General features: G+C 41.7%; 1 protein-coding gene across 6 annotated transcripts in view; it reads right to left on the bottom strand.

The window, feature by feature from the left end:
• PHACTR2 (phosphatase and actin regulator 2) overlaps positions 1–14,109 on the bottom strand; it is a 130,227-nt gene that overhangs the window by 67,209 nt on the left and 48,909 nt on the right. For 5 of the 6 annotated variants that reach the window (XR_003910522.1, XM_029943784.1, XM_029943783.1 and 2 more), the window contains one exon: positions 1,335–1,415. Coding sequence is in view for 4 of the 6 variants with exons in the window: in XM_029943784.1 (XP_029799644.1) it covers positions 1,335–1,415 (81 nt within the window). In the remaining 2 variants the exon portion in view is untranslated. Of the gene's footprint in view, positions 1–1,334; positions 1,419–14,109 lie in introns of those variants that run through there. The other variant, XM_029943787.1, reaches the window with a different exon arrangement.

The following is a 14,109-nucleotide window of genomic DNA, read 5'->3' as shown; positions in this document are numbered from 1 at the left end:
CTGAAACAGATTTCGATACTGCAGGTCCACCTTCAACTAACAAAAAGTTAGGGATGTGCATTTTTTTTTAAGTCCCAGACAGGAAATAAATAGCTTCCTGGTAATAGAAAATTAGAAAAGACATAAAATTCATTCATAAAACAGAATGAGTAAAGTATAATAGGTCAGAGATTGAAATCAAATGCCTAAAATTGTGAGGCCTCAAGAAAAATGGTATTATTCATTTCAGACTTCCCTACATTCTTTGGAGCAGGAGTAAAATAGTAAAGCGTTCCCTAGCCCCACTCTGGAATTTTTCAGATGTTGGAAAAAGTGTGTCATTTGGATTTATAAATAGTGAATTCCAAAAGATGTTCTTTGCAAGGAACATTTATCAGGAAAAGAGAAGTATTATGATTTCAATTCCAAATTAATGTAAGTACTTTATTTGTTTCCATAAAAGTGCAGTAGTACAACCTTGGCCCAGTAAGTGTCCAGGGGGTGGGGTGTGGGAAGGCATGAGGTAAATCAACAATTGTGCAACAAAAACTCCCTTTAGTTTTAACAGTAGTGGGAGCAATGAAAAAGATTTGGTATTACTTATTTGGAGAAATAATCAATCTCGGTGTCTTCTTCTGAGGGTCTATCTTGGTTTCTACCTAATCCTTGTCTTTTTGAGCAAGACTCCCTCTTGGGAGGATAGAGGGAAAAAAGTGGGAAAAGACTAGGGGTAGGGGGAAAAATACTTGGAAATAACAATTGTTAGTGAAAAGGTGAAAGACAATTAGATTGAAAGAAATGAAAAGAGCACAGTAGTAGGAAAATTACTTGAGAGAATGCATAAAGCAGATTAATTGGTCTATTCATGCCATATTGATTGTACAGTTGATGTATTATAGAGAATAAAGGACAAGCCACATTGACAGTCTTTTCTCTCTCTTTTCTTTTACTGGTGGATGCAAGAAACCAAAAGGCACAAGGCAAGCTAAAATTTTGCATTTACTCAAACAATTGAGATAACGTATATAGAAAGACTGAAACTCAAGAAAAGGGAGACCTATAGGCATTTGTATCTTGTCTCTATCTTGAGCATGGCAGTTTACCTTTGGAGAGCTTCAAGGTTAGTGACATATGGTGAAGGACTCACCAGGAAGGTCATTGAATTTCTTTTCTAGAATACCTTAGATTCTCTGCAGCCCACGAAGGCATTCTGAATTAAAGCAAGAGTATAAGAGGGCCTTACTCACTGCTTTATCTCCCAAAGACCATGATCATCTTAAATTTCAAAAGAAAATGAAAGAAAGACCAAAGAATGAAGGATCAAGCTACTTTAAGTGTATGATTAATTTCCTCACCTTGATCAGGCAGCTCCTTAAGAACGCCCCTTCTTATCAGCTCCTCTCTACTTTGTCTTGTGGATATCTTCCTTTCTAATACTTTTAAAAAGAATAAGCATAAGTGAGAATCAAGTCATTGCTTAAAATAATTATGAAAAACATTCCAAGTAGAATTGAGCACATTTATTCTGTTCACCTGAGGGCTCAAACCCTGGTTTTTCTAGTCACCTTGGAAAACATGTGGCTGAAGTCAGCATCATTAGGACAAGGGCAAAGGACCGCAGCCCATGCTCTGCAGCCACTGTGCATGGTCCTTCAAATGGTGACGTTTGGCCAAGAATTCAGACACATTATTTCATATTAACTACAGAGCACATTTTGAAATATTCCTTTTTGTAGGCATTCTAAAACAGGCTTCTATGAATATGCAAATTATGTGAAAGATATGTATGCTTACGTTTAAACCAAACAAACAAACATTCAGTAAATATTCAGGTAACTCATCTGAATCCCAGAGAAACAGGACTACGCTTGCAGTGTTTGCTCTCTCCCACCTCTATCATAAAAGTCCAACACATCAGGTCTCTGTGACTCATTTCCTTGCCATACTCAAAAGGTCTAGATATTCCAGTATATTCCCGGACAAATCCCAAATATTAGGAGGATGCAGTCAATTCATCATTTCCAGGTATGTAAATGGATGGGAATCTCAACACTGCCTCTTCCTTCTCAAAGAATTTAAATTTCCTTTTTTTTTTTTTTAATGTTTATTTATTCTTGAGAGAGACAAAGCGGGGGAGAGGCAGAGAGAGAGGAAGACACAGAATCTGAAGCAGGCTCCAGGCTCTGAGCTGTCAGTGTAGAGACTGATGCGGGGCTTGAACTTATGAACCGCCAAGATCGTGACTGGAGCCGAAGTCTGATGGTTAACCAACTAAGCCCCCCAGGCACCCCAAAGAATTCGAATTTCTGTTACAACTTCAAAATGGAGCTGAGGAATGCAGGGTGGGGCTTTAAGAGGATTCAGTTTATGTGTGTATAGTATCAGTTTCCTGAACCCTACATATTTGACTCCACTCCCCACTTTGAGAGGCCAAAGAGGTATGTAAAATTAATACAGATTCATGTCATCTACTAATCCTCTGAGCCAACATTCTCCAAAGTGTGTTCTTACAGAAGTCTCTTCCTCTAGATGCCCTGTTAGACGAAGCACCTTGACTCGGCAAAAAGGGGCCACAGAAACGGCTCTTGAGGTAAAAGGAAAGGTACATTGGTGGAGAATGGGTAGCCACAGCAGGACTGGATTCTGTTTTTCCCAAAAATTCCTATTCCTGGCCTCAAAATCTGCAAATCCTAGAACCATATGGACAACAAAATTTCAAGATCCAAACTAAACCCCATTACTGCAAGCACTGCTCTGACACACAGAAACAGAACTTGTAATAAAACTAGGCACTTGGTTTTTGGGGGTGCTCCAGGTGGCCTGAGGCAAGGACACTTTGAAGACAGAGAAGGGAAGGGAGAGGTATCTTGGGCCAAGAGCTTTGGGCCAAGCACCTGAAAGTCCTCAGTAAGTGTTTAGTAATGGCATGAGTCCCGGAATACCAACACTTAGTCTCTCTTGAAGAAATTGAAATATTTTTACCTTTTCTGATAACTATTAATTGTGTATTCCTCTTTTATCCTGGTTGCCATAAAGGTCAGAGTAAGATTTGATATTTAACACAGATTTCAAATGACAACTCAGATGAAATCTGTTTCCTCCTTAGAGACCTGAATTCATTTATATTTTATTTACAGCCTATGTGCCTTTTGGTCCTGGTTTTGTCAAACATATTTACAGACAGAATCAGGATAATAAACAAACAAGACAATGAATAAATGAATGCGTGAATGAACAAATGGTCAAAAAAATAGTAAGTAACATCTTATTGGTACCAAAGGAGACACACACAGAACCTTCCCGTCTTCCTTTAGATTACCATCCACCCTCACTCTCCACCCTCTCTTCCAGAAGTAAGTAACAACAGCTCCCGTAAATGTTGGTGATTTCAATGGACAAAGTCAACTGGGTGGGGAAGGGAGGGCAGTCGGAGCTGTTCTTTGATGGGAGTTTTTTTCATGTAAAAAGAGTGCTGTTATTTCAGAACAGCTTCAGTTAGTTCAGGCTTTTGTCAATGTGATCTCCTGTGGGCAAAGAAGCCAAACAACACCCACGATCACACTGTGGGGCTCTGCAAAGACAGTGTAGATGGTTCAGATGGACCCTGACCACTGCCGTCCACCAAGGATTGTACAAACCCATTTATGCTTGACTAGGATTCTGAGGCAACCCAGGTCCAAGACAGACTGGGGCAGAAGATGGGGCTAAATTTGTCTGGGGAAATGACAACAGGACTTGAGGTGGGAAAAGACCACCGAACAAGGAACAGATGCAAGTTAGGGCAGCTGCACCAGGGCCCAGGCAGCTAGTCAACCTCAGAACCCAGGACTTCTGGGGCCGGCCATGTTGGGGTCCGGGCTGCTGGTCAACCTCCGTGGACTGCACACTTGCCCCAGCCCCTAGGCCTGGAAGAGGGGTCCAGGGATACCAGGATTGAGGATGCAGGTGGCAACTGTAAGAGCAAGGGCCACATTCTGAGAAGCCAAATGCAGTTGTTGATTCAGAACATAGTCCTTATGGTTGTTTGCCCTTTGAGCTTAGGAAACATCTTTTAATTGCTTGCTGTTTCTGCAAAGTGACCTAAAACATGAAATGGTTGTCAAGGGTCCTGGATTCTAGTCCCAGAACTTCCCCCAATGAGTTGTGTGACATTGAGCAGTCTCTTCAGGTTCCAGTGCCTCTAATCTGCTATCTATAAAGTGAGGGATGCTATTCAATGATCACTAACGGACAGCACACCCAGCTCAAATGTTGCGTGATCCTGTATCATTAATCAAAGCCAGGCTGCAATCTCTGCTTCGGGCGCCTTTAAAAGCTTTCACTCTTTCACTGAAAGATCGTCTGAGAGCCCAAATGTATCTTTTGCTTCTACCTTTCCATTATGGATCCCAGAGGATGCTTCAGTTTTAGTTTTAAGCTTTCTGTTGCTTTAATTCTAATTTAATCTCAGTTAAAAATCCCTCGTCTTTTCTTCCTTGTGAATTCTGGAGCTTTGAGGCAGCAGCTTGGCCTCCTGCCAGGAATTAAAACCGACAGCTTTGTTCTTTGCTTTACCTCTTATAAACGGGCCCTGATAGGAAAATGCCTTGGCAATTTGTTTGGTTTTTGGCTGAGCGGGTTTTTAACACATCGTGCAGATAACTGTGTACCGGGCCAATGAGAACACACTGCAGGCGACTGAGCATGGAAAGTATGTTGCTAAGGCACAAAGTTCCAACCACCGCTCTCCCAGAAGAACAAGTATCATACTCTTCATCTCCTAAAATATTTGCCTCGTGTTTATATAGTGTCTGTATGTTTGCAAAGCACATTCACTGGACGCTGTTTCATAGGCTTGGAAGCGCTCTGCATTGGAATGGATCTGAGAGGTCACTCTCGTCCAGGCACCGCACAAAGCAGGAACCATTTCAGGAACATTCCTGAGATGTGCTCACCTGCGTGAAAACATTCAGAGGCAGGATGGCCCACTCCACGTGTCTGTCACCCCCATTCTTAGGAGAGTATTCCTTATACCCCACTCCCTGTAACTCTGCACATTCATCAAACCCATGCTCCCCGTAGGTCTAGAGGAAAGTAAGTCATCTGTGACGGGAAGATAGCATGAGTTACCTCTGTGTTCACTGAGAGCAAAGTGGGTTATTGAAGCCTCGTAGGTTCTGATGCCTAGTATCCAACCAGCTGATCCTTGACTTAGAAGTCTGCACTAATCTGTGCAGCAATAGCAATAATGTTGGGGGGGTGGGCTCACTCACAAATACTGTGGAGGAAGAGACTTAGCAGGGCGGTCAGGTCACTGGATGCAGTAGCCAAGGTCTCTCCATGAAAAGCATTGTTACCAGTTGAGTAAATAGCTCATGGTTACGCACTTTTATCCTAATTAAAAAAGCATGTTTGTTATTTTTTTTTAATGAAGATCAAGCAAACCGTCATTTCTGTTTTACTCCCTGGATTGGGTGAATTAAAGTTCTGACAGATCAAGTCTGGCTACAACAGCACGCACTTAGGTCTAAGTGAAGGATGCACAGTGCCCGTTTTCCTGCTTTCATGCTTACACTCTGGTGTTTCAAGTATTTGAAGAGGCTGATCTTCCAAGAACATCCTATGGCTGTCTATCAATCTCACTGAATTATCTATCTACTCCTTGGCATGGTCTCCACAATACCCCCCTGGGACGCTGCCCCCCACCATGGGATCCTTTCTTCACTTTTCTTCACCTTTCCCCCAGGCTCTCTCCGCTCCAGCCCCTCCCACCCCCTGCTCGTCACCTGGTGCAAGCAGCCAAGCCTCTGCATGGTGGCCTCTGTCCTTACAGGATGGGATTTCCCCAGACCCCTACACGGCTCATTCCATCACTTCCTTCAAGTCTTTGTTCAAATGTCACCATATTAGAAATCCCTTCCTCGCACACCCGTGGAATAGTGTGTTCCTCTTCTCGCCTCTATCTACTTTACCCTGCACAGCGTGTCACCTCCTCCTGAAATGGGACCCATTCCCTAAATGGAGTCTCGATGAGAACCAACACTCTTGTTTTGCTTACTGCTATTTTCCCAACAGTGCCTTGCAGGGTGTTGGAACTCAGAAAACATGTGCATCTGTTGCATAAATGAATAAAAGCTAATAATGCTACCAGTCTTGTTTTCTGCCCCTTCCCCACCTCCAGCCTACGAGAAAGCAAACGAGGCTTGTGGCAAAACTCTACAAACAGGAGGCTTCTGTTTTTCTGCCCCCTCTGCTGCTTGGCTGGGCCCGCCAAGGGGAAAATCCTGAGCTCTCACTCTGTCCTATGTCTCATCTGAAAAAGTCTCTGTGTGCTCTGAAAAAGGAAGGCTGTAGTGTGCAGAGGACAGACGGCAGCCAACTAACAGGATGTAGCACACGACTGGGCTCATCATAAATTTTAAATGATTTATGATGTCCTTCTGGGCACGGAGCCTGCATTCAGGAGAGGAGGCCAGGGCACATGCCACCAGCTCCTTGCTGCGGATGCTTGGCCAGGATTTTATATTACTCTGGAAGTATCTGGGAGAGTAAATCTTGTAGTCAACAAGCCACTTGTGTTTTCTTCTGGCGAGGAAAGAGAGTCCCGATTCTCAATTCTAACACCGTTTAACGACGGAACAAAACAGAAGAGCAATTAGACTATTAAATAAGTGTACCGTGTTATCTTCTTGGTTCTGAGTACTGAATGGCCTCACTGTACAACTGTGACAGAAACAGAGAACTGCTTGTCTGGTGTTGAAAGGGTTCTATAAGAGCTTTACCTCTCCTCAATAGCAGTTACAGAAAACAGAATGTCAAAAAATGGTCTCCTTTTTAAAAGACCCTTCACGGAAGCGAAGCAAAGTCACTTAAAGAAACAACCACGAAAATGCCACCCAACGGGCCATTTGCAAAAACCCTCCAAAATATCTCAAGAACATAAGGCAGCGAAATAAAGCCAACATCCCCCACTAAAAATACTCTGGGGTCAGACCATTTTCTTATTTACCCATGCCCCTCTTCTACTTAAAAATCCCTACTGGCTACGGACAAGCCCAACTTGTCTGAACCGGCCAGGCTTTACCACTGGTCCCAGGGACCCATTCTCCCCTCCCTCTTGTTCGTCTCCCTTCTTCACAAGTCCAATGTTAAAGTAAAACCTTACTTCTCACCATTGTAAACACTTTCTGCACCTCCTCAGCTCCATTGCTTCACTGTTGCTTTCTCCTCGAATCAGACCTTTGCCCTCTCTCTTCCTCTCTGGTGGGAATCCTCTGAAGATTCTAAGACCTTGTCAGATGGCGTGCCCCTCCCCTACTCGGCGATCTCACCATCCTTGCTGGTGAGATTGAGTAACAACTGCATTCCTGACAAGCTCCAAAGTAACTTCTTTGTGCCTGAGCTTTCTCATCTACAAAATGGGAGAACAGCTGCTACCTTTTCTGGTTCTTTTGGAGATTAAATGAGTTAAAAAGCTAACATGCTCAGTAGTACCTAGAATCTGGAAAGCACTGAATAACTGTTAGCTATTACTGTTACTTCTGTTCTAGCACTTCTCTGTTTTTCATTGCTACGTGTGTACAGAGTTGCATATTGACATGACTCTGAGCCCTAGGAGAGATGTCTTATTTATCATCTCATCCCCATAATGCCCCAAATAATATACTGCATTAAGTTTTCACATTTGTTTTTTGAGGGGAGGGAAGGAAGACATGTCTAGCATCCTTTTATAAGCTTTTCAACTTCTTTTAGACATAGCCTTTGAGGAACCATCTTCCTCCTCGCTCAGTCCATGTGATTTGTGTAAAGCTAACCCCAACCCTGGACTCCAGGGCTCCCAGGCTTATCCAATCAGAGCCCAGTATCTTCCTGGCATTGGTGATTGGTCCCAAAAGGGGCTGTGCTCCTGCTGTACCAATGACACCCAGCCCAAGCATTTCTGGAACAGAAAAAGAAGACTTTCTCTTTCTTCTGTATCTGTCAAAACTAGCTGCATATGAGCCTAGAGCCCCTAGTAGTCACTTTGCCTCCAAAAAGGAGAGCCTAACTTAAAAAAAACAAAAGCCAATACTGAGGAACATAGGCTCAAAGAAGGAGATGATTTCTATCTAATTTTAGCTTTTAAGTACCTGGATCTAACCATACCTGAAGGTTGCTTGTCCCTGGTCTTTTCACTTTCATGAAAACTGATAAATTCCCTATTTGCTCAAGTCTATTATTATTCATCAGCAGTACAGAGCTTTTACTTTTGAATAGTCAAAAGAAGGTATTATTACATAGATGCCTTTTTCAAAATGAATTTCCTTCCAACAGAAGCCGAATAAGTTTGGCTATGAGAGGTGTCTTGTTTATCATCTTATCCCCATAATGCCCCAAATACTACATTGCATTAAGGTTTTTGAGGGGAGGGAGGGGAGACATGTCTAGCATCCTTTTCTAACCTTTCAGGGCAGAAATATGAAAGAAGAACTACATAGACCTTCTTTACCCCTCTCAAGAATTTGAAACTTCACCAGACCTTAAAAAAGAGGAAGATCGTAAGATCTATGTCCCTCCTCCTCTTGGGAAATCAATGTCACAACTTCCTCCAGAAACCTTATAGTAATCATCCATTTATTTGGTGTTTAGATGGCATTTTTATATTTACTTTCTCATCTTGCTTCCCAGTATTCCTGAAAGATAGGCTAAGCAATTCTTTTTAGTTCCCTCAAATAAATAAGAATATCGAGACTTAAGGCTAAATACATTTTCCAATCATATACGCAGAATCTTGTTGAACCCAAATGTTTCTAACCAAAAGTCTACTGCTTATATTCTCCAAACTGAGTTGATAATTATAAACATTTCAACTTTCCCATGACAGGTATAACACTTTCCAATTTTCCTGCAAGTCATGAGGTAGAAAAACTTTTTAAACTTAATTTTAAATGAGCAAGTTTTAGGTTGTAGTACATTCTCATAGTTCAACTGATAAAAGGATACAATAAAAACTCTCACTCTCACCTTGCCCCCCACCTATTCAAAGTGAACCCCGCCTGTACTCCACAAGTAAAGAACCTTTTATTAGTGCCTCGTGTATCCTTCCAGATTTTCTTAGGCAAATCCAAACACTCATTGTTATTATTCTCTTTTTCACACCAAAGGTAAGCTGTTTTACAAACTGTTCAGCACCGTGCTTTTTTGGTTGAACACTGTATGTAATACTTCTAAAATTTCAGGTGATGGGGTGACAGACAAAGGCCGGGTTAAGGAGAAAAGATGTGATGATCTTTGCCTTGTGCAAACAGCAGCAGCCGAAATCACTGCTGTTTGCAGAGCGGGCGATCTGGGAATGACCATGGCAAGTCAGCTCCAGGGACTGCTGGATTTTACTCCCAAGAGGTAAGATTTAGCCCTGGAACAATGAGCAAGTCCCCGATCCCAGAAGCGCCAGGAAGTACAAATAATCCCCGGAGACTAATCAGAGGCCAGGATGTGTGAGCTACATGAAACACTGCTGCCTTCCTTCCAGTAGGACTCTCCCAAATACGTGAGGAACACAGATGTTTTAGACAGGTGCTTGGGGATTCATCCTGTCTTTCCATTGCTTGTTTCTTCAGGTTAAAAGATAGCAAACCCCAAGTAGGGTGAGACCGCAAAAGGTACAGAGGTTTGGAATAAAGAGAATGATAATCATCCTTAGAACAATTAATTCTAACTTCACACTAAGAACAAGGTAGAGACCTGATATAAAAACGAATCTCAGCTCTAAATGGTGAAGACATTTTTCAAACTAGAAGATCATGAACAACACCTGTTAGAGAATAAGTTCACGGAGCGCCTGAACCTCTACTTCTGAGCCCATTCTCCTCAACCCCCTCTAAGACGCTCTTACACACTTCATGGACTCAATAATGTTGATTGAGGAGATCATATTTCGTTTCACTGTTGATCAAACAGCCAAATGGCAGGCACGAGTGGCTGTGAAAGAGACCTTAGTGATACGAAACTACCCTACATGAAGACATTCCCACTTGTTTAAATATCAAATTCAATTGCGCAGGATTCAAATTCAACTGTATCTGAAATTATTCATTATCTTAGGCCAAAATTTTTTGAAGGAGTTAATGTGTAATCTTTAAAATCCCATTTTTATTTAGTGAACCTAAAAGCAATACATAATAAAACATTGCCAACTCAAACCACTAGGTATGAGTAACTGGTTGGAGTTAATAAGAAGACTGAGTAGGCATTCCTGGGGGAATGTTCACCACCTTCATATACATATCTCATCAGACTAGGATTCTTAAGGGGATTAATTTTTTTTAAGCGACTAGGATTTTAAATAAATATTTTTAATGTTTATTCATTTTTTTAATGTTTTTATTTATTTTTGAGAGACAGAGAGAGCGTGAACAGTGGAGGGTCAGAGAGAGAGAGAGACACAGAATCTGAAGCAGGCTCCAGGCTCTGAGCTAGCTGTCAGCACAGAGCCCGACGCGGGGCTCAAACCCACAAACCGTGAGATCATGACCTGAGCCAAAGCCGGGTGCTTAACCAACTGAGCCACCCAGGCGCCCTGTTCATTCATTTTTGAGAAAGACAGACAGAGAGAGGGGGCGCCTGGGTGGTTCAGTCGGTTAAGCCTCCAACTTCGGCTCAGGTCAGATCTCACATTCGTGGGTTCGAGCCCTGCGTCGGGCTCTGTGCTGACAGCTAGCTCAGAGCCTGGAGCCTGCTTCCAATTCTGTGTCTCCATCTCTCTCTGCCCCTACCCCTCTCATGCTCTGTCTCTCTCTGTATCAAAAATAAATAAAAAATTTAAAAAAATAAAAAAAAAAAAAAGAAATACAGAGAGAGAAAGGGAGAATGAGTGGGGAAGAGGCAGAGAAAGAGGGAAACACAGAATCTGAAGCAGGCTCCAGGCTCTGAGCTGTCAGCACAGAGCTAAATGTGGGGCTTGAACTCACAAACCATGAGATCATGACCTAAGCTAAAGTCTGACCCTTAACCAGCCGAGATGCACAGGCACCCCCAAAATTGTGTTTTCTTAAATAACCTAAGTGTCCATCGATAGATGAATGGATAAAGGATATGCTTATACACACACACACACACACACACACACACACACACACACAGAGGAATATCACTAAGCCATAAAAAAGGGTGAGATCTTGCCATTTCCAATAACATGGATGGACCTAGAGGGTATTATGTTAAGAAAAATAAGTCAGAGAAAGACAAATATCATATGATTTCACTTATATGTGGAATCTACAAAACAAAATAAACAAATGAAGAAACAAAGCAGAAACAGACCCATACACACAGAGAACAAACTAGTGGTTACCAGATGGGTGGGGACAGGAGGATGGGCTAAAGAGGGAAAGAAATTAGAAGATACAGCCCTCCATTTATGGAGCACGTAAGCCACCGGAATGAGACGTACAGCAGTGTTTTAATGGCATCGTACGGTGACAGACGGCCGTTAACTCCTGCGGCGAGCAGAGTGGAACACACACACTTGTCGAATCGCTATGCTGTGCACCTGAAACTGACGTAACATGTGTGTCAACTGTACTCAGAGCAAATAAAATCAGGAGAGAAAAAAATTTGGAAATCAGGTAATAACGTTCTTGGATTTAAAAAAAAGTTTTCCTGAGCACGTTAAACATTTCTCTTCCACCATGTGCTGTATTACACAACGAACAGCACTTCTTTGGCAAAAGTGGTCCAGACCTAGACTGAATCAGCACATATAAGTGACACCTGATTCCTGTTGCGCCCTGCAGTGAGAGGACCAAGGGTAATTCTACTAAAGGTTTTATTTTCCAAGACAAAACACCAGATAATATCGGGGCTTAGGGAAATGTACCTTTCCTCATAATTAAAATGATAATGTTTAAAATTTCACAGTAGTGCTGTTTCCACTTGGACATAACGCTCCCTTCCAGGAGTCTCCCTGTCTGCTCTCTGTTTCTAAATTTCTGATTATTAAGCTGGTAAAGGGGTCTCATCATTCTTCCTTAAGTTTGAAAAAGTTAGAAAATAGGGGCCCCTGGGTGGCTCAGTTAAGCGTCTGACTTTTGGTTCTGGCTCAGGTCACGATCTCACAGTTTCATGAGTTTGAGCCCCGTGTCAGGCTGTGTACACTGACCACAAGGAGCCTGCTTGGGATTCTCTCCCTCTCTCTGCCCCTCCCCTATTCGGGCTCTGTCTGTCACTCTCAAAATAAACTTTTTTTTTTTTTAAGGAAAAGCTAGAAAATAGAAAATGGATCAGGAAGCATATATTCTAGCCTTTTAAAGAATATATCTTAAGCCTAAATCCATATATTTCAAATTATTAGCAGGTGATCATAGGCAAGCTCCAAACTCCTCCAGGCTTTGTTTCTGGATATGAAAATAGAGATATGAAAATCTGACTTGGATGGACAATAGGATGATTAAAACATTTCATAAAGTATTTGATACAAAATAGGGACCTTATAAATATTAGTTTTTTCTCCCCTATGTTCTATTTTCACTTGTATACATATGTATATCTCTTTGATAATATTCTTTTGATTTTTGTTTTTTTACCTTGATATGGTTACTGACCTAGAAGGTAGTATAGTACAGGGATTAGGTATAAAGACTCAGGACGCCTGGATGGCTCAGTCGGTTAGGCATCCGATTCTTAATTTCAGCTCAGGTCATGATCTCATGGTTTGGGTGACTGAGCCCCATGTAGGGCTCCCTGCTGACAACATGGAGCCTGCTTGGGATCTTCTCTCTCTCATTCTCTCTCTCTCTCTCTCTCTGCCTCTGCCCTTCCCTTGCTTGACTCCCTCTCTCAAAAAAAAAAAAAAAAAAAAAAAGGAAAGGAAAGGAGAGGAGAGGAAAAAAGGGGAGGGGAGAGGAGGGGAGGGAAGGAAAGGAAAGGAAGGAAGACTCAAGCCAGGCTTCTGAGGTTCAAACATGGGCTATGCCACTCATGAACCCTGAAACCTAGGGCCAGTTATTTAACTTCCCTCTGCCTCAGTTTATTCATTAGTGAAATAAGGATTATAGTGAGCAACCTCCCTCACAGAGTTAATTGGGAAGATACTTAAAACACCATCTGGCACACAGTAAAACCTCAACAAGGGTTAGTTATTATTACTGATAGCCATGTATCCTGTTCCTACTTTAAGTTTAATCTCAAATAAAACTTGAAATGAGTAACAGAAATCAAAATTTGTCTTTTATTTAGTAACACATTACTTCACACACTCCACATGTAGCAAATTATGCAAATTATTCAAATGGAACTTTTTCAAATCTTATGGGTAGTAACTAGATGGAACATTTTATTTCCTTAATGTTTATTTATTTTGAAATTGAGAGAGAAAGAGCACACACACACAGGCACAAATGGGGGGTGGGGGGGTGAGAGAGAGACAGAGAGGCGGGGGGAGAATTCCAAGCAGGCCCCACGCTGTTAGCAGGGAGCCCAACATGGGGCTCAAACTCACGAACCATGAGATCATGACCTGAGCCAAAATTAAGGGTCGGATGTTTAACTGACTAAGCCATCCAGGCACCCGTAAATAGAACCCTTTAGTACTGAACTGTGAGAACAGCAGAAAGAAAGGACTATGTAACACCAACATCAGGTTTAAACAGGTGATTAAATTTTAGTTGGTTTCATAATATTTTACACTCGATTCACCTAGGTTTACTTTAAAAACAAATTACAAGGGCTAAGAGTGAAGCACAATGAGGAATTATTGTTTAATGTTAGAGAGTTTAGGTTTTGCAAGTTGAAAAAGTTCCAGAGATCTGTTGCATAACAATGTAAATATGCTTGACACCAATGAATTATACACTTAAGGACAGTTATGAAGATGGTAAAATTGATGTTTTGTATTTTCTACCACAATTTTCAAAATAAATGAAATTGTAAGACATTTTTGGACTATATTCATGCTAAGAGCCATTTATCTAATGTGAAAAATAGCTCAGAAGATATTTTCAAAGAATTCTAACCATACCGATGGTTACTAAGTTCACCAACTATTCTCCAGTATCCAGTCTTCTCTCCCGCTAGGCTTTTATTCTCTTATATTTCTCACATAGCCTCTCGTGCTCTGCCTTGCAGTGGGGACTAAGTAAACACTTGTATTCTGGAATAAAGAAAACCTCAAGA

This window comes from Suricata suricatta, chromosome 7 (genome assembly GCF_006229205.1).
Source record: "Suricata suricatta isolate VVHF042 chromosome 7, meerkat_22Aug2017_6uvM2_HiC, whole genome shotgun sequence".
Taxonomy (NCBI): Eukaryota; Metazoa; Chordata; class Mammalia; order Carnivora; family Herpestidae; genus Suricata; species Suricata suricatta.
The sequence above is the reverse complement of the archived record's forward strand: the minus strand, read 5'-3'. Positions and strand labels throughout refer to the sequence as shown.